General features: G+C 32.4%; 4 protein-coding genes across 10 annotated transcripts; 2 read left to right on the top strand and 2 right to left on the bottom strand.

The window, feature by feature from the left end:
- The first annotated feature begins 1,685 nt into the window (after nt 1-1,685).
- Nucleotides 1,686-4,209, top strand: LOC137833193 (uncharacterized). Its single transcript, XM_068641554.1, has 6 exons — nt 1,686-2,031; nt 2,119-2,214; nt 2,325-2,365; nt 2,722-2,839; nt 3,318-3,398; nt 3,962-4,209. The coding sequence occupies exons 1-6, from the start codon at nt 1,822-1,824 to the stop codon at nt 4,010-4,012; spliced, it is 597 nt and encodes a 198-aa protein (XP_068497655.1). The 5' UTR covers nt 1,686-1,821; the 3' UTR covers nt 4,013-4,209.
- Nucleotides 4,210-5,389: 1,180 nt separating this feature from the next.
- Nucleotides 5,390-9,518, top strand: LOC137832749 (uncharacterized protein At4g38062-like). Its single transcript, XM_068641075.1, has 3 exons — nt 5,390-5,523; nt 5,729-8,701; nt 9,217-9,518. The coding sequence occupies exon 2, from the start codon at nt 5,764-5,766 to the stop codon at nt 8,674-8,676; it is 2,913 nt and encodes a 970-aa protein (XP_068497176.1). The 5' UTR covers nt 5,390-5,523; nt 5,729-5,763; the 3' UTR covers nt 8,677-8,701; nt 9,217-9,518.
- Nucleotides 9,519-9,641: 123 nt separating this feature from the next.
- LOC137832750 (uncharacterized) lies at nt 9,642-10,811 on the bottom strand. The gene is made up of 4 exons (XM_068641077.1): nt 10,644-10,811; nt 10,353-10,524; nt 10,132-10,248; nt 9,642-10,050 (listed from the first exon to the last, which is right to left on the bottom strand). The coding sequence occupies exons 1-4, from the start codon at nt 10,787-10,789 to the stop codon at nt 9,910-9,912; spliced, it is 576 nt and encodes a 191-aa protein (XP_068497178.1). The 5' UTR covers nt 10,790-10,811; the 3' UTR covers nt 9,642-9,909.
- An 862-nt stretch (nt 10,812-11,673) lies between these two features.
- LOC137832751 (probable ubiquitin-like-specific protease 2A) lies at nt 11,674-20,881 on the bottom strand. Of its 7 annotated transcripts, none has more exons than XM_068641081.1 (18): nt 20,427-20,881; nt 20,270-20,344; nt 19,994-20,181; nt 19,789-19,879; nt 19,620-19,672; nt 17,977-18,174; nt 17,803-17,878; nt 17,386-17,494; nt 16,802-16,879; nt 16,011-16,142; nt 15,440-15,640; nt 15,303-15,358; nt 15,129-15,222; nt 14,095-14,185; nt 13,896-14,015; nt 12,876-13,289; nt 12,311-12,664; nt 11,674-12,223 (listed from the first exon to the last, which is right to left on the bottom strand). In XM_068641081.1, the coding sequence occupies exons 1-18, from the start codon at nt 20,596-20,598 to the stop codon at nt 11,882-11,884; spliced, it is 2,844 nt and encodes a 947-aa protein (XP_068497182.1). In that variant the 5' UTR covers nt 20,599-20,881; the 3' UTR covers nt 11,674-11,881. The 7 variants fall into 7 exon arrangements, with proteins under 7 accessions (XP_068497182.1, XP_068497179.1, XP_068497183.1 ...); XM_068641078.1 differs by having other exon boundaries at nt 17,386-17,503; nt 20,427-20,824; XM_068641082.1 differs by having other exon boundaries at nt 19,994-20,178; nt 20,427-20,815.
- Nucleotides 20,882-22,851: the final 1,970 nt, after the last annotated feature.

Consider the following 22,851-nt stretch of genomic DNA (forward strand, 5'->3'; position numbering starts at 1 on the left):
ATATTTAGTTCATTTATTGGTCTACAATTAATTTTGAATAATTTTATATTGGATAGAAAAATTATATTAAATTATTACAATAATTCAAAAGGTCTCGAATTTTCATTTATCTTTGATCTTGATTAATAATGTCACGAGAAGATAGAATAAATACTTTTACTTTCTCAAATTTTCTTTTATTTTTTTAAGTGAATAATGTCACGGGATCAATAGGATATGTACTCTCATATTAAAGTTAAAAGTTATTATGAGGTGAGTAAATATAATAAATATTTTTTAATGCAAATATTTATTTTGATTTATAAGATAGTTATCGATCTTTGAATTAACACTATACCGTAATTACATTAATTATTTTGTTTTAAAGAACCTTTATTGGATCCATTTCGTCCACAAAAATCCATAAATAATCTTAATCAAGACCCACTTAAAAAAATAATATTCAATTTTTTACTCATTTATATAGTGAAACATAAAGTAAAGTTTGAGTTTGTCTGTTACACGAAGTAAACAAAACTTGATTGAATCTTTAACGAATCACAGCTAATTAATTTACATAATTGTACCAATTTACTTTAGATATAATTTTTTTTTATTCCAATTGAAAAACTTTCTTACATTTTAAAGTTTTCAAATCTAAATTTTTAATAAAATTTTAGGTCAGACCGTATTTTAAACCGACGTAAAATAAAAGATTTATATTAAAAATTAAATTCAACATAAATTTACATCACTCATATTTACGTTACAGTGTTAACAAGATGTAAACAGTTAACAAACTTAAAAAATACTACGTACTGTGTAGTTTAGATTATGTATACTTGTTGATTATATAATATTAAAATTTATTTGGATATATATTATAAATTTTAATTGAACTCTTCTTTAACTCTAAATCTAGATAGACTCTATACTATCAATCATTTTAAGGTAGAACAATATTAATATTAAGTAACCTAATTTTAACTTAAATAATTTGTTAACATCCATTTATTTTAAATCATTCTCTAGTAATAAAATATTATATCAGTTTCTTATAAACAATTAATATTTATCTTCTCTTATCGGATAATCTCGATATCTCGACTCTTATTTTGAATTTTTGATAACAAAGTTCACTAATTTGGATTTGAGTTGGTTCTCATTTGTGGAATATAGACTCTCATCTATCTTATTTGGTTAAATTCAACTCTCGACTTTTAAATTCGAATCCAATCTGAGTAGGTATGTATATACAAAGAACTTATATAATAAAGTCAAAATCCATTATTTTAATTATCAAATAAAAATCACTTTACTAACCTCGATCACTTTTTAACTTAATTGAATTTTCATATCTTATAATTATTAAATATACCATACATGTTTTAAGTTTACTCTGTTTACTAGTCTTTAGTGCGGTATTTTCTTATTTTATTATTTGTCTATTTTAATTTAACTTTTTATTATACTGAGAAACTCTCAATCTTTCGGTCTTTCAGCCACAGTACATTATATATAAAAATAAAATTAAAAATAAAATAAAATAATATATTTAGTTATATAATGGTGGTATAAAATTATAAAAAGCGTTTGCATACACGTGTCGAGAGGAATAAGAAGAGGATACCGACACATGTAAGTTGTTAAATGGGATTGCATGGCTTGAATGGCAGGTGAAGAATCCCACGCTGGAGAAGAAAAGTGTGACACAGAAAGCTGGAATTGGAATTGAAATTGAAAAAAAAAGTGAGAAAGAAGAAAAATGAGAATGAAGAAATTATATTAAGACAGAGTTTGTTATATTAGTTACGAGTTGAGAAGTAGAATTGAGGAGTGAAAATGCGTAGAGAAGGTGAAGCTGAGAGAGAAAACGTTCCTCTGCTAACTGCAAGTTCGAGCAGGAGAAGGGTGAGAACGAGACTCAGAACCACACCAGATTCTTTCTTGTCACTCTGCAGATGCTTCAGCTTCCTCGTCGTTCTATCTTCCATCTTCTGCATCGCCGTTAATGTCCTCTCTGCAATTCGCTCATTCAGAAACCAATCCGATGTCTCTCTCTCTCTCTCTCTCTCTCTAAAATATAATATTATTCGCTTCGTCTTCACTCTTCATTGCGTTTTGTGTTGTGTATTTCAGATTTTCGACGGCATATTTCGGTGTTACGCCGTTTTCATAGCGTGCTTCGTGGTTCTGGCTGAGACGGAATGGAGCTTCATCATCAAGTTCTGGAAGGTTAATTAATTAGTTAGTAGTTTTCTTCTTTTCTAATTTATTGCCATTGGAACGTGGATGCTGACCTAATAAATGATGTTGCTGCTATCTAATTTCACGCATCTCTACAGGTTGTCGAGTATTGGGTTGCCAGGGGTATCCTGCAGATTTTGTACGTTTTCTCTTTATCATTGATGCTTATTTTTTGCTTGTTTATTTTCTTAGTACCTACATTATACACATTGTTATTAATTCTGTTTCATAAAAAAATGTAATGATGTGTGGCATAAAAATCAATCGAAACCATAGACAGGAGTTTTTAACATTAGAGAGTACTTAGTGTTTAGCTTGTAGACGTTTTTGAGTTCAGCACACTTGTATTGCATCATTGGATAGCTACTGCTGCCTGTTATTAGTGTCCCAATAAATGTAGTGTAGGGCGTCGAATTGCAAGATTTTTGTTGTTTGTGTTATGAATTTATAATGCATATATTTGGTTTATTAGCCGTGACTTTTTATGTTCTGAAGTGTTGCAGTCATGACTAGGGCCTTCCCTGACTATAGTGGGGAGCGAAAAGTGCTTATAGTTCTTCAGAGCATAGCGTGCTATATGCTTCTTGCTTGTGGCGTAATTTACGTTGTGTCGGTAAGATTTTTTAAGAGAACAAACTAATTAGTCAAATGACTTGATTTCTTTGTACATGATTCAAACGAGTTAATGTTTATTTTATATATGTGCAAAGTTATTTTCAATTTGTATTTTTTTTTTTTGTTGATTCTTCAAATTATTTCGCTGCGAGTGCTTTCCAATTAGACAGAGGTTAATATTTATGAAAAGCATCATGACCTGTATTAAACCAGGTTCTATTTACCACTGCTCTTATTTTAATACTTTTCATTTTCACTTTAAAAAATCATTCTAAAATATTTTAACTTGCATGCCTTTTTTTCTGAGCTGATTTACTATCTAAATTGTTTCTGATGCCTTTGGACAGGGTTCCACAGACTAATTATTTTCTATTTGATTAGATTATTTGTGTGTGTGTGTAATACACGAGCTTCCCCAGTCAATATTCTAAGAGTTCTAAATAAGAATTTCTGTTACCTTGTGTTACCATTTTAAGGGAATCCTTTGCTTTGGTTTTCTGAAACGTTCCCTCCAGAAGCAAGAGATATCCAGAGAGCAAGCAGCAAAGGATCTTGAGGTAATATGGCATATATTGTATTGTATCTACGTGCATAACTTAGTAACATAGTAATTGCACTATGTGAAAACTTAAATTCCGGAACCTTTTCCATGACCTTTTATTGCAACCTTTTCTTATCCACCTCATAATAGCCCATGAATTTTCGATTCAAATAAAGATATTAATTAACTTCTACTTCTCTTAATCAGCTAAAGAACAGAGAATGAAATCAATGATTTTAGGGACCATATGATTATTGCTATTTTATTAAAGGATTCTATCTAAAGGACTGTGCCATACTATTGTTCTTTCGGTCATCTTCGATTAGAGGTTTGCTTCTCGTTGGCAACACCATTGTTCTCAGATTGCAAACTACCATCCTTGTTGTGTATTCTTGCCCCATTTCTCCGTCATCTTTCGTGGAGATTGGGCACAGAGATTCATAGCTTGAACTTCTGTTTTCGCTCTTAATACCTAACAGTTCATAATATTATCTCTCAGTACCTTCTCATCTCCGTTTAATTCTGAATTTTTACTAAAAGATCAACCGAAATTTATTTGCTTCTATGAACACTTAACAGGAGTTGGAACGGCGTAGAGAAGAACTTGAACAACTGCTTATAACAGAATAGGTTGAAGCTTTTGAAAGTAGTGCTGATATTGACTCATTACACACTGAACAAACTTCCACAGGCAGTGCTGTTGTCTACTACTATATTTCTTTTTCATTCTATCAAGCAAATGAATAAACATTCTTTAAAGTGAAAAATTTACCAATTGTGTAAACATGTAAAAAGTAATATTCAAAGAGATGTTTTAAATTCGATAAGTTCCCTCGTAACCAATGTTCAGACAAACTCTTGACCATATAGCAAGAATTAGAATTTGATGCCGATATTAACAAAAGTATGAAACTATAACCAGTAAAGAAAATTCATAACTTTAACAAAAATATATAACTAGAAGTATATTTTATCTTTTGATATGTAATAAGTAATTTATTTGATTTTTTATATTTTAAAATATAGTTTTAATATTATTGTTTTAAGATTTGATCTATATGACAAATTTAAATAATCTGAGAAAAGTGAGTGTTACTTTATCCAAATATAGGGAATGTGAGTATTATCTATTAAAAAATTATGTGATCTTAATATGTATTTTAGAATTCTCTTTATAGAATAGATAATTTAAAACTCTTTCTACGAGAGACAATGTAAGTATTATTTAAAATAACTTTATTAAAAATAATTACAATTTCTCCTTAAATTTATTTAACTATTAATTATTTTGTACTTAATTTATTTTGAAATTTATTAATGTTGCGTGGACTCCTTTTCAAATGCTAATGCAAGTCATTAAATATTGTTTTAAATCATATGTCATTGAATATCATCATTAGTTATAAATAATATTTTGATTATTATTTCAATTCATACAGTCACCCCTGTGACTCATGATTTAACGTTAATCAAAATCTCAATCCAAAGATTAATTTATATTTTATATTTATTCTGCTTAATAGAACTAACATATCAATCCATATGCTTCGTATGGATAGATATTTGACTATGGAACTATTTTTTTAAGAGAATCTGTTTAATAAATTTTTAATTAATGATATTCCAAAATTAATAATATTTTTATGTTTGTTATATTACAACTTTCAATTGAATTTAACATATTATTAATATTAAAATTTTAATTTTTTATAATATTTTTATCAATAATTAATATATTAAAAATACCATAACGACAGTTTCAACCCATTCTATTTTTTAAATTAATTTTTAATCGTTGTACAAATTTTCGATTAAAATTTAAACAGAAATAAGCACCAAAAAATATCATTATAATTTATTATCTTATTTATTCACATCAAATAGTTAACAACTAAGTAAATATACTTATAACTTTGAAAATATATCGTTCAAAGATATATTTCAACTTTAAAAAATAAATATTAAAAATTAAAAAACAAAGGAGCCTGGGGAAAATTAAAGCAAGAAAGATAATAAGTGCCTTTTTTTTTGAAAAATTCAAAATCGAAAAAGAGCGCGTTCTTACCGCTGTTTGACGAGTGAAGCGAAGCGAAGGTCTTTGGTTTAGGGTTTGTGAAGAACTCACGGTCGCTCAGCGCCAGGTAAAACTCCTAACCTATTCTACTCTTAACTGTACTTCGCTTTTCATATATTATTACGTTTCTAAAATTCGAATTTTCAATCAGATTCGCTAAGGTTGCCATTGTTCAACATTTGTTTTGATTTTGATTTGTATATTGTATGGCTTAATGCATGTTGAAATCCAAGTAACAGTGTATGCGTGTGTGTGCTTTATTATGTTGGCAGTGAGTTAAAATCTGTGTTGGAAGGGAGAGAAAGGGATGGAAAATGTGTACGCCGAGTTGGATGATGCCAGAGCAGAGGTGGAGAAGCTAAAGGCTGAATGTCGACTCAAAGCTCAACTCTTTGAGGGTTTGAAGCAAGATCGCGCACAAGAATTTCTCAAATTTCAAGAATCCAGGAAGCGGGTTGAGGAACAGGCGCGCGAGCTTGATCTCAAGTCTGAGGAGATCGATGAACTGAAGAAAGTTCTAGAAGATCTGAAGTCTGGTTTGAGCGAAAAGGAAACACAGGTTACGCGTTTGATTTCGGAGAATACAAGGATCCAAGCAAGTTCTGCTGATAGGTTGGTCGAATTGGAGGAGAGTAATAGAGAGCTGGTGTTGGCTTTAGATGAATTAAGAGTAAGAAATGAATCTCTGGAGCAGAATGCTTGTGCCAGCAGTAAAGAAATTTTGAGTCTTAGGGCATTCTTGTTGGCGGCAGAGAAGAAGTGTTCAGAGGCGGAGGAAAAAGTGCAGCATGGTACACTGCTGAAAGGGAGAGACGGTGTGATACTGCAGTTGGAGGAAGAGAATATCAGAATGCAAGATAAGATTAAATGGAGGAATGAACAGTTTAAACATCTTGAAGAAGCTCACGACAAGCTTCAAGTTGAGTTCCGATTGTGCAAGGAGGAGTGGGACAAGGAGAGATCTGCATTGCTCGAGGAAATGTCGTCCTTGCAGGTTAGGTTGGATTCTCAGACAAGAAGTGTGGAGAGGTTGCAGTCCCGTTTGGAGATGTGTAACCATGCGTTGGCTCATGAAGAGAGCAAGAGGAAACTCCTGGAGGCTGAAATATCTGAGTTTAAGACTAGTTTTGAGAATGTTTATAGTCAGTGTGAGGAGAAGAAGTCAGAGATACAACAATTAATCATTCTGAGGAATGATGAGATAGCACAGCTGAGAAACTCACTAGGGGAGAAAGAGATGGTGGTGAGAGAACTGGATCATAAAATTGTTCAACTTGAACAGGATAATAAGGAATTGGGAGATTTACTTAAAGAATTCAGGGAAGCTCAGATCAATAATGGTGGTGCAAATTCTCTGACATCAAAGCTCCGTAACAAGCTTAGACGGTTGGAAGATGTGCATAAAAGCTGTGCCTCAATTCTGAAGTCTAAAGAATCTCAATGGGGTGATCAATTGAAAAAGATGGAAGCAGATATTGTTACATATAAGTCCGTACTGACCAATAAAGAACAGGAAATATGGAAGCTTCAGATGGAATTGGAAAATTGTTATTGTACCGTTGAAGAGAATCGTATGGGACTCTTGATCTTTAAATCAGAACTTGTTGAGACTTACTCGAAATCATTCAGTGCAGACTCTGAGAAAGCATCATTTGGTGTCAAAGAGAGTGAAAATAGGATTCTAATTTCTACAGAGCAATTGAAAGTGAAAGACAATTCTCTGAAAAGTATGGCAGTGCAACATTCTCTGCTGGTGGAAGAGCTTGAACAATACAAGAAAAAGCTTGAGGAATCATCTGAGGGTGAGCTCATGTTAGAGCAACTAATGCAGATGGAATACACACTACAATATGAAAGAAGTGTTGCTTTTGAGGCTCTAGAAAGGCTGGAAATTGAAATAACCTGTAAAAGTGACGAAATATCTCGATTAGATTGTGAAGTACAGGATTGGAAGTCTGCAGCTCAAACCCTTAAAGTTTCCTATGAAGAAATTCAGGGAACTAGTAAAGAGATGAAAACTTCCCTGGAATCAAAAATGGAGAATGAGCGAGCCCTTAAGCAGGCCAATGAAAACCTTCTCTGTTATGTCAAGGATCTGGAGGGAAAAATTGAAGACCTTCTACTGCAGATTGGTTTATTGGAAAGGTGCAGTACCGATAAAATGAAGGAAGTGGAAAGATGCAAGCAGGAGAAAGAGGGTCTTATCCAAATTGTAGGGGACAAGGAATGTTGCATAAAGGATCTACAGAAAGAAATAGCCATCGCCTACTTGAAACAAGAATCCACGGAAAACGAATTTAAAGTTGCAATTCACGCACAGCTGGAAGCAGAGCAAACCCTCAAGCAGGAGAAAGAGATTCTTTTGAAGATTAAAGAAGAGAAAGAACGAACTATAGAGCACTTTCAGGAGCTAGCTACGACATCAGAGCAAGATTTGTTAGATGTGCTATCTTTTTCTTTCTCGAATCAAGTGGAAAATTGGGTTGAGGTCAGTCTGCTTAGGGATGCCTTGAAAAATGCAGAATATCTGGCAATGTTAGAAATTGAAGAAAAGAACACCCGAATAGTGAAATTAGAAGAAGCATTCTTCCATTTAAAGCAAGAAGCAGAGCAAGATTTGTTAGATGTGCTATCTTTTTCTCTCTCGAATCAAGTGGAAAATTGGGTTGAGGTCAGTCTGCTTAGGGATGCCTTGAAAAATGGAGAATATATGGTGATGTTAGAAATTGAAGAAAAGAACACCCGAATAGTAAAATTAGAAGAAGCATTCTTCCATTTAAAGCAGGAAGCAGAGCAGCTTCGAGCATCAATGGAAGCCAGGAAGTTTGAAAATGAAAAATTGATGGATAAACAGCAGACCATGGAATGCGTAATAACGGAGCTCAAGTTTGAGAACGGAAATTTGCTCCAAGACATCATGAAATTATCGACAAATAGGGAAGATATGTTGGCACATTTTGAAGACATACTTGGCAAAATTGGTGAGTTGTCTTGCGGGGATATGCAATTAGTGGAGATGCTGGGGATTGTGTTGAATACTTCTGAAGATGAAAATGAAACAACAATGCGTCTAGTAGATTGTGATAAGTCACACCAGTCTGCTAGAGATGGTACAAATGGTCTTCATATTACTCCCACACTCAGAAAAACTGAAGAAATTTTTGATGGACGATCGCCATTGAGAGAGGTTAATAACCTAGACCACAAGAGGATCCTGTGATCTTGCTGACGAAAAGGCCATAAAGGTATACAATTTCAGAAATCTTTTCCTCTTCGCATTGGCATGTTTAGTTGTTTATAACATAAAAAATAAGTAATATAAGATGAAAATGGTGGCAATGAATAGGCTGCAGACAGGAAGCTTATAAATTAATTTTTTTTGCTGAACTTCGTATCATATTTTTTCCCGCTAAACTGTAACATTTTGAGCTGGATTAACTGAATTTGCTTGAGGCACCAAAAAGTTCCCCATTTTGAATCATGTAAAAAGTTAGTGCTATTTTGTTTCGCAAGACCATAGCTACTAATACGTAATGATTGATATTTTAATGTTTAGTTGTATTTTCAGTTTTTCTTACTTTTGGTTCAAGTTTTTTTCTTCAAATTTCAAAGTTAATTTACTCCTTTTCTCAATCAATAATTTTCCACCTAAAACGCCAAAAGTTTTTTTTTTTTACTTAAATACTTGTGGGTTTAACTGGGTGTTATACTGTACTTTTTCCTTTGATAAGTCATCTGAGAAATTCCGTGGAACATGCAGGTATTGGCCCTTTGCCCGTTTCACTAGCAAGCCACTTCAAACATATTTTGTCTGGCATTAGCAAATGCATATAAAAAGGGAGCGGAAGATAAAAACGCAATATCGGTCTGCATTCTTTTGTTTTAGTTCTTAGCAATATCTGTCTGTATTCTATTGTTTAGGTTTGGATCAAATTAGTAGTCAGACCTATTTAACAGTGTTGGCAACATTCTTTCCAATTCTTTTGCCATATGGTCTAAGACTATTTAATTTATTGTATTCTTTGTTAATTTATGCAGAAGTTGCACTGACTATTTTTAGCACAACATAAATTTATTAGTACCAAACTAAACTAGTGTACTATTTAGTGTACAGAGTCTCTAATTTTTTAATCCATACAGAGAAGAGAAGAGAAGAAAGAAAGGCAGAGAGGTAGAGAAGCTGAATTCTGCAAACTGGAATTTCATCTAACTAAAATTTCGCTAAGTGACTACAATACAACAACCACCAATTCATGAATTAGTTTCTGATTGAAATGCACAGAATTCCAGTCCAATATTAAAGTACAAGCTGTTTGAAATACCAGGTTTCCCATGGGCATATACGAGTCTGTGTCTTTGCTTCCTTTTATTTCAAGGGCAACGACTGGCACAAAAAATATAGTGTGGTTCTGAGTAAAATCCAGAGAGAGAAAACTCAATTGGATGTCAAAAATCATGCAGCGGGGTTGGAAGTATCTGGCTTGTTCTTCTGCGAAGCATTCCAGTTTTGAGAGAATTGGGCAAGACCAGACATTAGAGACTCAAGATTTACCCCATCATCAACCAAAATGCTAGTTACTCCCATTTTAGAGACCTATGGCAATATTACATGATTATGATGATGATGATTCAACGAATTTAGAAGAAAAGGTGTGAGAGTATATATTATTATTACCGAATGGATGTTCCTATTCTCATCATCGAAAAAGAGCATGGAGCTGAAGGGGACAGCAGTCCTGGAATGAATTCTCTGAAAATGATCCGTTTTATGTGTCCAACTGGAATATATTTCCTGAAGAAACCACAATTTACAAGAGAAACAAAATTAAAGTAAAAAGCCTATGCATGGTGTGTTGAATTCGAATTGAAAAAAGCAAGATGAGTTCAAGAATTCACCTGCGCAACGAAGAGTGAGGAGAGGTTCAATTTGTTGAGGAAGGCTATTGCTGTGTCAGCGGTTGGTGAGCGAGAAGCGATTGCAACGTCAATGGCTTTCTCTTTGAGCGCTAACAATATGCCTTTGGCGTGAGGATACAGAGAGGGCATTTCACGCTTCGATCGACACTCACTGAATTGTGAACAAGATTCATTTCAAAGATTAGAGAGTGAAAACAAGATTCATTTCAAAGATTAGAGAGTGAAAACAAGATTAGGTTAAGAAAAAGAGGGTAGGAAGTAGGAATGAACCAGTAGAAAGGCCAGAGAGTGTAATCGAGATCGAAAACCACCAGCTTTGGAAGAACCTCAAACTCTTCGATTATCTTCAGCGCCTCACGCTTCACCTTCTCCGTCTTCTCCTCCATTTCTCTCTCTGTCTGTGCGTGTGGATTCATTTTTATCTTGACTTATATGGACGGCGGATTAAGGATTATGAGTTAATTAAACTGGATTAGTTTTCATCCTGACAAAATATTATAATTTTAAAAAATATTATTGTGTTAAAACGCATACTTGTGATAGAACTTAAATATTGAATCTCTGTGTTTAACAGTTAAAATTAATTTTATTTATGTTATTATTATAATTTATTTTAAAAAATTTAGTCAAAATGATTTGTTAACGTTGGATAAATAAATTATTTAAAATATTCCTTGTTTCGAAGTTTAAAATTAGTAATATTTTAATATTTTTTAAATTGTAAAAACTAAAGTATAAATAAAATAGTTATATAAATTCTTACAAGAGCTTACATTTGTTAATTACAGCGAATTATATTTAAAAGTAACGTTAAAGTAGAACATAAACATTAACGTGAGCAACAAGGAATATAAATTATGTAAGATAAATATTAATACATATAATATCTAAAATATTAGGATGTAAAATCACAAATTCATATATTATATAATTATAAATTATATAAATTAATAATAAAGAATGACTTTATATATTATATAATTATATAAATTATATAAATTAATAATAAAAATTTATGTGTAAAATATGTTTCAGTTTTTATGGATAGTTAAAAAATTGTCTTATTTTTATAATATTTTTTTTACAGAAAAATATTTTCATAACTAGTTAATTTTTTTATATTCATAATAAAATATTATATAATAAATTTGAATTTCTAAAAAATTAATATATTTCCTTTTTAAAATTATGTTAAAATTAGAGATCCAACAAATATATACATATTTTTTAATTGAGCATTTAACTGATAGGTATCACAGGCACATCCTCATAATGTCTAAATTAAAAAGTGCCAGAAAAATTATGACAAAAAATAGCATTAAACAATTTTATACGTCATCCTGCAATGGTGAGGCGAAAGTATTTAGCAGATTGCTTCACCGTTTGGGGCCTGAAGTTGGTATGAACAAAGCCCCTTTTAATCTATTTCTCTGCAACGTCATTTCAAATATTTAATTTGCCTATCTATAACCATCTTCTGCGCCTAATCCTATTCACAATACAAGAGACTAAACACAAGCTTCTTTTGGCATGCTTCTGGTGAGTCTGCGCCTTGAACCACCACCTTCGATCATAATCTTTGGCCTCTTCGCATCTGCTTCATCACATTCAAATGCTACTGTCTCTTTCTTGTCGCTAACTAAAGTATCTTGTTCATGACTCGTCGTCTTCTGACTCAAATCAAGTATTGGATGGGTTACTGAATTCATATATTCACGGAATGAGGAAGGAGACTCAACAATACTCACATCAGCATCATGCTTTGGCCTTTTGGCATCCGGTTCATCAGATTCAAATGCCACTGGCTTTTCCTTGTTAACTATAGTATCCTCCTCTTCTAGACTCGCCTTCTGAGTAAAATCAAGTATTTGATGGGTTATTAATGAATTCATATATACGAGTGCAAGGAATGAGGAATGAGACTTAACAAAACTCACATCAGCATCATTTGCCCCTGGAGAATCCGGAACAACATAGTCTGTAAGCTCCTCAACAGAGGTCGATAAACACTCAACTACTGTCTTGTCTTCAATTTTGGACTCATCGATTTTGTTAAGAGGCTGGTCTTCATGAGTACTTGTATTCAATGGGAGCCAGGATAATGTAGTAGATGTTCTTGACTGAGAATGGTTTTCAAAAGCTTTCACAAAATTTACAGAAAATCCATGCTGCGATGATTCTGATGCTCCGTGATCTTTGCTGGCATATGATGTGGATGGGAAATCATATACCAATTGGGATTTCTCCCTCTCTACTGATAAACCAGTTTCCTCATCAGATTCATCAATTTCCTGTATTAGAGCATGAAAAGTGAAATTCTTCAGTTGGTATAGCAACATATTTTCATATCCTAAGCAGATGAATAACTAGGGTGACCATTTTATTTCTTCATTTCTAATCTTAATTCTAATAATTTAGATGGTGAAAATGAGAAAAAGAGGGGTAGTTAAAAGCATGTAATAAACATAGAAAGTTAAAATCCGAATTATTCAATTCATTTACCTCTAATGGTGACAAGAAGCCCCTCTGATCACAAGCCGACATCTGCAGACAATCAGAATGTGAAATTACTTGCAAGTCGTCCTCGGAAACAAGTGCTGGTCCTCCCAAACACGATGAAACTCTTCCAGGTGAAGCCGAAGCCGCTGGATGCTGAATATCAGCAGTCTCTAGTTCAATAGAGGAATTTAAAGGATTTTTTACACACCACAAGTCTGAATAGCAGCATCCCCCAAGGGAATCTTCTTCCACTTTCGTCTTTACAACAATGGCAGGGTCTTCAGAAGGAAGACCTTTGTCAAGACAATCGGTAGGACGTGATTCCAAAGAATTATTTTCAAATATATCATAAATTAGGTTCTGTATGTGAGATCGTTTCAGAGAAGCCTCTGGTGGAGGAAACCAATTACTACTCAACTGGAAATCATGAGAAGAAATGTAACTGTGACTTAACTGTTGTATAACATGAACAAAGTAAACATGTCACACAGACGATGGCGTTTAAAAAAAATGCAGGTGCCAATTAAAACAGATGCATGTAAGAATGACAACAATTAAGAAATATCATTCATCTAAATAACCAAATCAATATAATAATGTTAAATTCACAACAGTGAAACACACATCTGACACACCCAAGCACAAGCACCAAACGATCTGAAATTCAAGGCCTCATTTTAAAAAGGGAAAAATAGAGTATAAAAAACACTTAGGAAATCAACTGGTCTCACATATATACCTCAGTTCAGGTTCTCTAATGTCTTACCAAATTCAGAAAAAGACAGAGGAGCATAGCAGCATGCATTTTGTCATGAATTTCCTAAAGTTTTCTCAGCTGACATAATACTTGATGGAATCAGCCAGAGCATCAACAGATTACAGAATCATGAAAGCAAGATACAACGGACAATGGTGCTACTTGAGAGAAATTTGAAAGAAAGTCAAAGAAAAATTATATCACTGGAAATGCAAAATGAGACTACATATCCTGTTCAAGTTTTAATGCCATGGGAAGTCACTTACAAAGTCAGAGAACTTCGTAATCATAAAAGGGTTAAAGTTTCCAGGAGCTTCTTCCAGAAAACGTTCCACATAATGGAGCAAAAAGAGGCCACAATCGTATAAATTTTCCTGCTGAGGCAGCTGAAATAGAAAAGGAAGGAAAAACCAGTCTAGTAAAAATTGCACTGGATTACTTATGTGGAATTTAATAATAGACTACCTCAAGTGAGATGAATCTCATTTGTAGAAATTTAGAAGAAACATCATCCACCACATTACTGTGCCTCTCTTTCCATTCTTCACATAGGTAACTGTCATTACAAAATATATAAAAGAAAGCACTGTCAGATTCTGCACAAGGACAGAAAGCAGATGAATTCTACTCATACAAGTTTGTAATTAATTAAAATGGACTTTCGTTTCTACTGAATTTTCTGTACTAGCTATTTAAATTCCTGTGAGGAAATATATCTGTCAACAAAGCCTTGTGAAACCATTTAAGCCCAAGGTTCAACCTCAGACAAAATATCAATACAAGTTTTAAGCTATTTGCCACTTAAAATTAAACTTCACTGATCAACACTTAAATGTCTTGAGGTAGTTGTTTGATATGGACTCTAATGTCACATGTGGTTGACAACATTAACAGGATTGACTATTATTATTATGCTGGTAGTGTTGGGCTTGGCAGAAGTTTGGTGATTAGTGATTGACTATGGTGGGCAGAGTCACCATTCATTGCTAACTGTTTGGTAGGGTAAGGGTTAAAATATGAGATTTCAGTGACAAGTGGCAGTGGGTTAAGTCAACAAATCAACTTCTGGCAATGAAAACTGCTGACTACATTCTAGTGATTCATGATAGTGACCAAAGTAACCATTCATTGTTAACTGTTGATGACAAGTAGCGTCAACAAGTCAACTGTTAGTCAATTCGAAAGGTGACTACTTTCGAATGATTAATATAGTCGCTTAAGTAACTGTTGGAAAACTACTGTCATGTAAAGATATTGGACACCAGTTATATAGGTGGGGCAATTCCATTAATCTATAGTATGTTACTTTCTTTTAAGTCAAATTACAAAAAAGGTATTCAAACAACTTCATATAGCATTCCAGTCATTAAAACAAAATGTCAATTTTTGTATGGATTGAAATTATGAGAAGAGGGTAATATTTATTGGACCTCCAAATTGACATTGACTAGAAAATAGAAGGTGGACATATATGTCAATCTCAGTTATCAGCAAGCTACCTTTGAAAAACATTCTTCAGACCTTTATGGCTTCCTTTTAGGGAATCCATGTGCAAGATGCAAGGTACTTTGGAAGATTCATTAATTTCTTCATCTACAATACAATCAAATAAATAAAATGGTAAAATTCAGCGAATAACAACAGAAGAATAACTGAAAGGACAGATATCTTGCCTTGGCAGCATGTCACTTCACCAGGATGACAAATGACAATCAAACTCCAGTGAAGACTGTCATCAAGAAACATTAATGATTCTCAAGATGTGAAAAAATCGTATCTTCAAGTAAGATGTTCTCTTGGACTCTCTTACCTGTAGTTTATGGGAATCAAGATATAATCCTTTTCAAAAAGGTTAACTTTCCTAGTCCATTTGCGTACACGCTGAAATGCCGCTCTACCATCACAAGCACTTGATGGATCTTTGTCTAAATCAGCAAGCTTGCGAAAGAAGAAGCTATTGAAAAAGTGAAAATGGTCCTGTTCATCAGTAGGGAGTTTATTTTTCAAATACCTATAAATAAGCCAAATTTAGCAAATGTCAGTTCATACGCAGAGGAAAGTCTCAAACATAAGGGGACTATTCTATTTCAAGTAAAAAAAAATGTCAAGGAGTGCTTGTTTGGATAGATTTTTTTGGCAATGAACTTTTTTCACAAGATCTCGAGAAGTTGGCAAACAAAAGCAATTTTTTCTACCAAGATAAAAAATGAAGATACAAGAATCAGTGATGAGAGTAATAAAGATCACATATGTACATGCATGTACAAGAGAAAGGCAGAGAAAGAAAGGTAGGCGAACACCACTTTCTGACTAATATAAGTCAATTATAGCAGCATTCTTGAATGCATAAAAAAAGTTTCAATTTCCACTACCATGCTTACTTGATATAAAAGTCGATGATGGTATCGTTAATGAATGTCTGCGGCTGTAAAAGCTCAAGATCTCTCTTACTAATAGAAACAGCATCAGGCTCCCCCTTTGGATAAATAACTTCATCAAAAGCCTCATCAAAACTGCATAATATAAGATCACAAACAAATAATTTCTCATCAATAATTAAGATAGTTCGAAAATATTTGCTAAATAAATGCAGTGGCAAGAAAAACCAAGTTAAGGGCAAGGACACGACCTACAGTTATTGGTTTACTCAAGAATAAAACATCACAAAAGTTCAAGCTATCAAATGCAAGCTCATAAATTTTTTTGGCTAAACAAAACTCCTAATTCTTTTTTACTTTCAGCATGGATCAATAGTGCTAGCCCCCCTTCAGCTGAAATTTAATATAATTGGGATAATGAGCATGGAAAAATTTAATTTAATATAATTGAGATCAATAGGGTGGATTCAACTTTTGAATGCTTGACTGAAGAGATTCAAATACTGTGTTAAGAACCAACTCTCAACAGCATAAGATATTAGGTGCATTCTCATGTATTTTTTCATCATACTATATAACCCTAAAAGTACAAAAAATTATATAAAGCAGCAAGATAAACAATTTACTTCCAATAGCTAGGGGCTCAAGAAATTCGGGATCATAATCAAAGGAAGTAACAGAGACAACTGGTGAATTACTGTAATGATGAATCGAAATTATAAAATTTATTGATATAACACTCAATGTAACAAGGATCATATTTCTAAAAACAGAAGCAAAAAAGTTGGACTTACTTGGGAAAATAACGATTCTGAGAGAAAAAGTAGTGTTGCCCCAATGCAGAAATATTTCCACTGTTATCTGCATCACTGCTGCATGGGGGAATAATAAACAACACTAATTAACACCTTATGATATTGAGCAACATACTTTGGAACAGTCAAGTACAGAATTTGACCATTTAAGTAACAAACTTTTGAACAGTCAAGTACACTAAGCACCCAAAAAACCACCATATTGAAAGACAAAATTTGGACAACATTTCAAAAAATAACAGCATTGAAAACTTATCATAATCGAAATCAATGTCACCACAATGGAAACTGAAAACTAAATAGGATGAGTACTAAAATATAATACCAACTGATATAGACATATATGATCTCTATATCACCCTCGTGAAATATACTGTACATTAACTAAGGCAGAGAGAGACCAACATAATGTACATGCACCTTCAGGCTCGCTCTCATTTCCTATGATCAGTGATGATAAGAGAATTTGGCATGCTTTTTTTTATCCATAAAAATTTAATTCAGGTATTGCAATTACAAAATATATATTTTACACTCCAAAAAATTACAAATAACATTCTTACTCAAAAAGTGTGCTCCATATATCTGTGTATCTTGTGTCCAATAGTTTGATTGCTTCTTCTGCCTTGTACCAAAAGGAATCATAGACTGCAAACTTTAACAGCTTAAAGCCTGCATAAACTTTCAAGCAATGCCGAAATATTATAGCAAGATTATCACAACCCCTCCCCTCAAAAATAAAGAAATGAAAATTGTAACCAGCAAAAAGTAGGGAATCTAACTAAATTATTCCTGAATAAGAAGGGAATTTATTATTATGAAATATCAAATAAAGTAAAATAAATGAAAGGAATATCATCATATCCATAGTTGTCATTGATTAAGAATTTCAAATTTTAAAAAATAAGGAGAGATCAAATATACTTTGCATTGATACAAAAAAAAAAGAATGAAAGCATAATTATTGAAAGTAGTCACACCTGGATTTTGATTTGTATTTCCAGCTTCACTATAATCTTTTGATTTCAGAAGAAGGTTGATCAAGGCTGTTTCAATCTAAAGATAGACGAAAATCAAATTTATTTGTAAGAGAGATAAGAGATTAATAAAAGAAAGATGAGGGTGAGGGTTTGGGGTGGGAGCATTCAACTTACATTTCCAAACCAACATGATTCAATTTTTATGATATCTTGAGTTGACCACTCAATTTTCAAAGTTTCCCTAGTTCCATTGATTGTTAAGCCTTCAAGTTTCAGGGAGTTGCATGAGAATGTTAACTGAGACCTAGTGGAATACAAATCCTCGAATTGAATAAAATCAGGGATGACATCAACCACCTTTTCTATATCATTCTGCACGGGAAGAAACCAGTACGCTTTACCAGAAATATCTAACCAACATTAAAAATACTAAGTTCGTACATACATCATTTGATGTATCAAAGAACTAGATTAAGCATTAGAAAATAAATCATTTTAAGCCAAATACTATTAAATAAAAATAAATCCAACAAAAGACCAACAATTATATGTATGTACAACAATCACTGTTTTAAGAACTGTCTTTTAATGAGTTGGCCAGATCAGAACACACATGCAGACCAAATGAATTGCAGAGCATCAAAAGGGTGGTAAAATAGCAGATTTTAGTTCAAAAAATAAGCTGGGGGATCTATGAAGCATTAAGAACGTAGAGATTTTAGAAAACCAAATCAAGTGCAGAATATCATTCCACTAAATAAAACGGAAACAAATAATTCCATTTCGTATAACATTCCTTCCAATTTCAAAACTATTCTACGATAAATTTTCTGATGAATAATTATCTTTCAACATCGGCAAGTGTAAATGTGCTTTCCACAACACTAGTGTGCGTACAATGGTCTTTGATTTTATAGTTTTCATTTTCACTCTAACAAGATATTCCATTTATAGGAAGAAAATATCAGATGAGAAGAAATCAGTTCCTGTGAGAAATGAAAACTACCAGTTTAGATCGTTAGATTATATTTGAATGCTGAAGATTAAAAGATGAATGCATGAGTTTTTTATGTCATCATGTGACCAATAACTTTTTATCTTGATCATGTGTGTATGAGTGTGTATGGAGTCCAGATTTATAGTTCTCATAGATCAAAACACTTCTTAAATCAAGGCACACGCCTCTGTTGTCTTCTACATGCAACGATTCACCATCCAGATACATCGACACTAATTGCCTTCCTTGTTGCCTCAGAGTGCTACGTGTCAATTCACACTCTGTCCAAGTATCAACAACACAATTATCCACTGTGTCACTGTAGCCTACTCCTCAGTCCCCTATTGGCAACCACACACGCTAATTCAGACTATCATTTCAACACTGGGTATTTTCTAATGAAGAGGTTTTTTTTGTTTGAGTAGCATTTTCTCACGTCAAAATGTTGATGGAAACTATGACTTTGATGTGGCAGTTTCTTGAACAGTACCAAAGAGGGAATAACAGTTTCTTGAACAAGAGACCTTCATCACCTTAAGAAAATTTTAATCTTAGCTATTATTTGTAAATCCAAAGGCTATTAATTAATAGTTCTCGATTCTCAACTTAGGAAGTTTCTCATTTGAGGCTCAACATAAGCTACTGGATGCAGAAATAGTCTTTTAAATGCCATAATCAGATTTATTGCCCCCCTAAAGCAAGAGGGATAAGAGAACATAGAACAAATTTCATTTTTTCCATAATGTAAAAAAAGTTTTGATATATAATCTCCACAGATTACAACGATCAGGTAAAATAAAAACATGACAAGTACACTTACAATTACAAATGCAGCCGAATCATCATGCTCCACTAGCTGGTCTCCAAACTTAACTAAGGTGTACAAAAAAAATCAGAACCGACAATTAGCAAAGGAAAAACCAGTACTGAGAAGCAAAACAATACCACCTCAAATATCATAAAAAAATTCTTAAAGCGGGAAAAAATACCTTCATCTGCAGATGGATTTGAAGTCGATGTAGAAGAAGAACTCGTTTGACTTGCGTCGTCGTCATCAGAAGCCACACCAAGTGACTCATTCTGAAACAGCGTTAAATTAAAGGTCGCCAAAAAGAACCAAGAGTTTCTTTCGCCCTAAGCATGTCAGCATGAATTGCGAAAGGGAAAAAAAAGTAGAGCAGCACCGATTATTACCTTCGAGTCAAAGTCGCTTTCTACAAAATCACTGTAGCCAGACATCTTTTCATCAGCAGAAAGTTGAAGCCGCGTGTCATCATTTTCTTCTCGATTATAACCATCATCATTTCCACGGCCATCATCGTCATCAATAACCTCTAACGGTTGAGCAGCAATTTCCTCCGTGGAGCACTGTGTCATTTCTTCTGATCCACACGAAACACAAGAAAAACACATAAACCATAATCAGACACACAAAAAGGAGTAAATAGTTCGTGCCTGAATGATCAGTACCTTGTTCCTCATCGAGGTCAATATGATCAGCGGTAACGTCAATGGAAACAGGTTTGGAATTTGAACCGCTCGCAACTGCAGATAAAAATGTCGAGAAATGAGAACTAACGAATGAATGAACGAACGAGAAATTGAAAGAGTAGAGATAGTTACTTACAGGCTTGGAGGAAGTCGTGTTTGGTGACAGGGGAAGAGCGAGACCTGCTAGGGTTTTCGACCTTGCTGAAAAACTTCCTAGAGGCTTTCTCGATGCTGTAGTCTTCGTCATTGAACTCGAACACATCGAATTTCTTGGTTGAGGAAGAAGATGATCGGTTGCGCCGAGTCATGAGCGAGTGAGCGAGTGAGAGAGAGCGAGTTGGAGAGAGGGAGAAAATAGCTAAGAAGAAAAATTACAAATGTCTTGCAATATTTATACAGTAATTACATGCTTTTGGTGAAGCAATTTTTGTCTTCTTCTTTCAACGATTGGACCCCTTTCTCACTCTACATTCATCACCACCACCTTCATTCTCTTCTCTGCACTCAAAATCCAAAGTTTATCTCATTCGCAATACAAACTTTAAAACCAAATAACATTCTCTAAATCAGAATAATAGTGATTCCACCATCTTCAGAATCATTCACACCATGCAATATAAATTCATTTCATTCTTTTTCTTCTTCTTTAATTTCTTGTAACCAAATATAAATAGTAACAAAATTATCAAATTCTAACTAAGTTTAAAAACTAAAATAATTAGTTATTATTGAAATAAATTAAAGACTAGTCTAAAAATTAAAAAAATTATTAGTATTTAAAATAATTTTTATTATTAAATAAAAATTTATAAAGTGATTTTTAATTTGGTATTTAATTATTAATTATTAAAGTTTTAGTTATTAATATTTTAAATTTTAAATTAATCTTTAAAAGACTAATTAATACTCATTTATGATTTAAGATATTAGTACTAAAATTGTGATAGTTAACTTAGATTTCAATTTATTGTTATTTAATGAGTTTTTTTAGTGATGGTTAGTGTTGTCTCTTTCTTATCTCTTTTTTACTCTTTTTAAATCAACTTTCAAAATTTGGAATTAATATATTTCTGAAAAAAAGTGTTTATTTGAAAATTGATTTTAAGAAATATTCATTTCTATTTTGATTTTAATATTTTAATTTATAAAAAAAATAGCTATTTCTTTTAGATAAACTCGGCCATATGCCTGATTGAGTCTTCTAAATCAAAATTGTTCAGTTAATAAAACGCATTTACAGTTTTTAATTAAAACAAATTAATACGGTAATGATTAAAATTATAACTAATTTAGCTTTTATTGTGTATGTTTGATTATTACTAAATGAATTAAATTTGAAAAACCTACTTACTTTATTATTGTGTATTATGTTTCTAAATGCATAAAGTGTATTTTGTCAAGTTTTGTACACTTATGTTTGTGCTTGCTTCAGTTTATTTTTCCTACAATTGTGATTTTATGGCTGATTTGTTTAAATTTTGCATTGGAATAAAAGGATGTGGATTGGCAACCTATTGATAACATGGGTATTTATCTTGTCTTGTTAAAATACTTTTTATCCATCGGATTAATTCAATTTATTCATATTTTTCATTACTATCAGTATTTTTTCTTCTAATTTATGTATAAGATTATAGAAAGAATGAAAATGGTTATTTATGTTATCTTAAATATAGATAAAGGTCACATTATACTAGAAAAATAGGAACAATTAGATTATATGAAAGTAAATTAAATTTAATCATATTTAATTATGGTAGAAAAAACAGGTTTAGAGTTACTCGTAATTTTTTTGTTAAGGAAATGCATGTGTTGATAAGTTGACTAATTTATGATTTAGTCATAGAGAACCATTTCATTGGTATAATAAGTTTCCATCTGGTTTGTTGTTAGAATTCTTTATTGAATAGTTATAGTTTATATATGTATCGTTTTTGTTAGCATATGAGTTTTGGTTTATTTTTCCATATTTTTTTTTCTTTTTTTAATAATATTTTTTTATGTGATGGCAGATGATTGTTGTTGTTTGAGATGTCAGCTTAACTGAGATGTCAAGTTGCATAGTGATACCTAATATGAAAACTTTTATAAAAAAAAAAAAAAATAATCTCCCTTCATAATATAGTATAAAGTTTAATATGGTATCAAAGTTGTTAAGAGTTCTACTATGTTGAGATTTGAGTTTATCTTCTTGATTTTTTTTGTGTAAACACGATGTCCTCTACATGAGGGTGTATGTTAGAAATTTTATTTTGACTAAAGATAATGGTAAGGTGTTAAAGCCTAATATTAAGAATGTAAATAATTTATATAAGTGTATTAATAAACATTTTAGTCACTATTTAACTTTTATATTTTTATATATTATAATATTTTGGTCTATTAAAATGCAAAGTTGATATCTAAAAGTGGCCCCAAAACTATATTGGAGTAACTATCACTACAAGAAAATTATTTAATACCAATAATTAGTCAATGTGATTAAGTTAGATACTATTTTATAAACTAAAAAAATTATTAGTATTTAAAGTAGTTTCTATTATCAATAAAATTTTATAAAA

This window comes from Phaseolus vulgaris, chromosome 6 (genome assembly GCF_000499845.2).
Source record: "Phaseolus vulgaris cultivar G19833 chromosome 6, P. vulgaris v2.0, whole genome shotgun sequence".
Taxonomy (NCBI): Eukaryota; Viridiplantae; Streptophyta; class Magnoliopsida; order Fabales; family Fabaceae; genus Phaseolus; species Phaseolus vulgaris.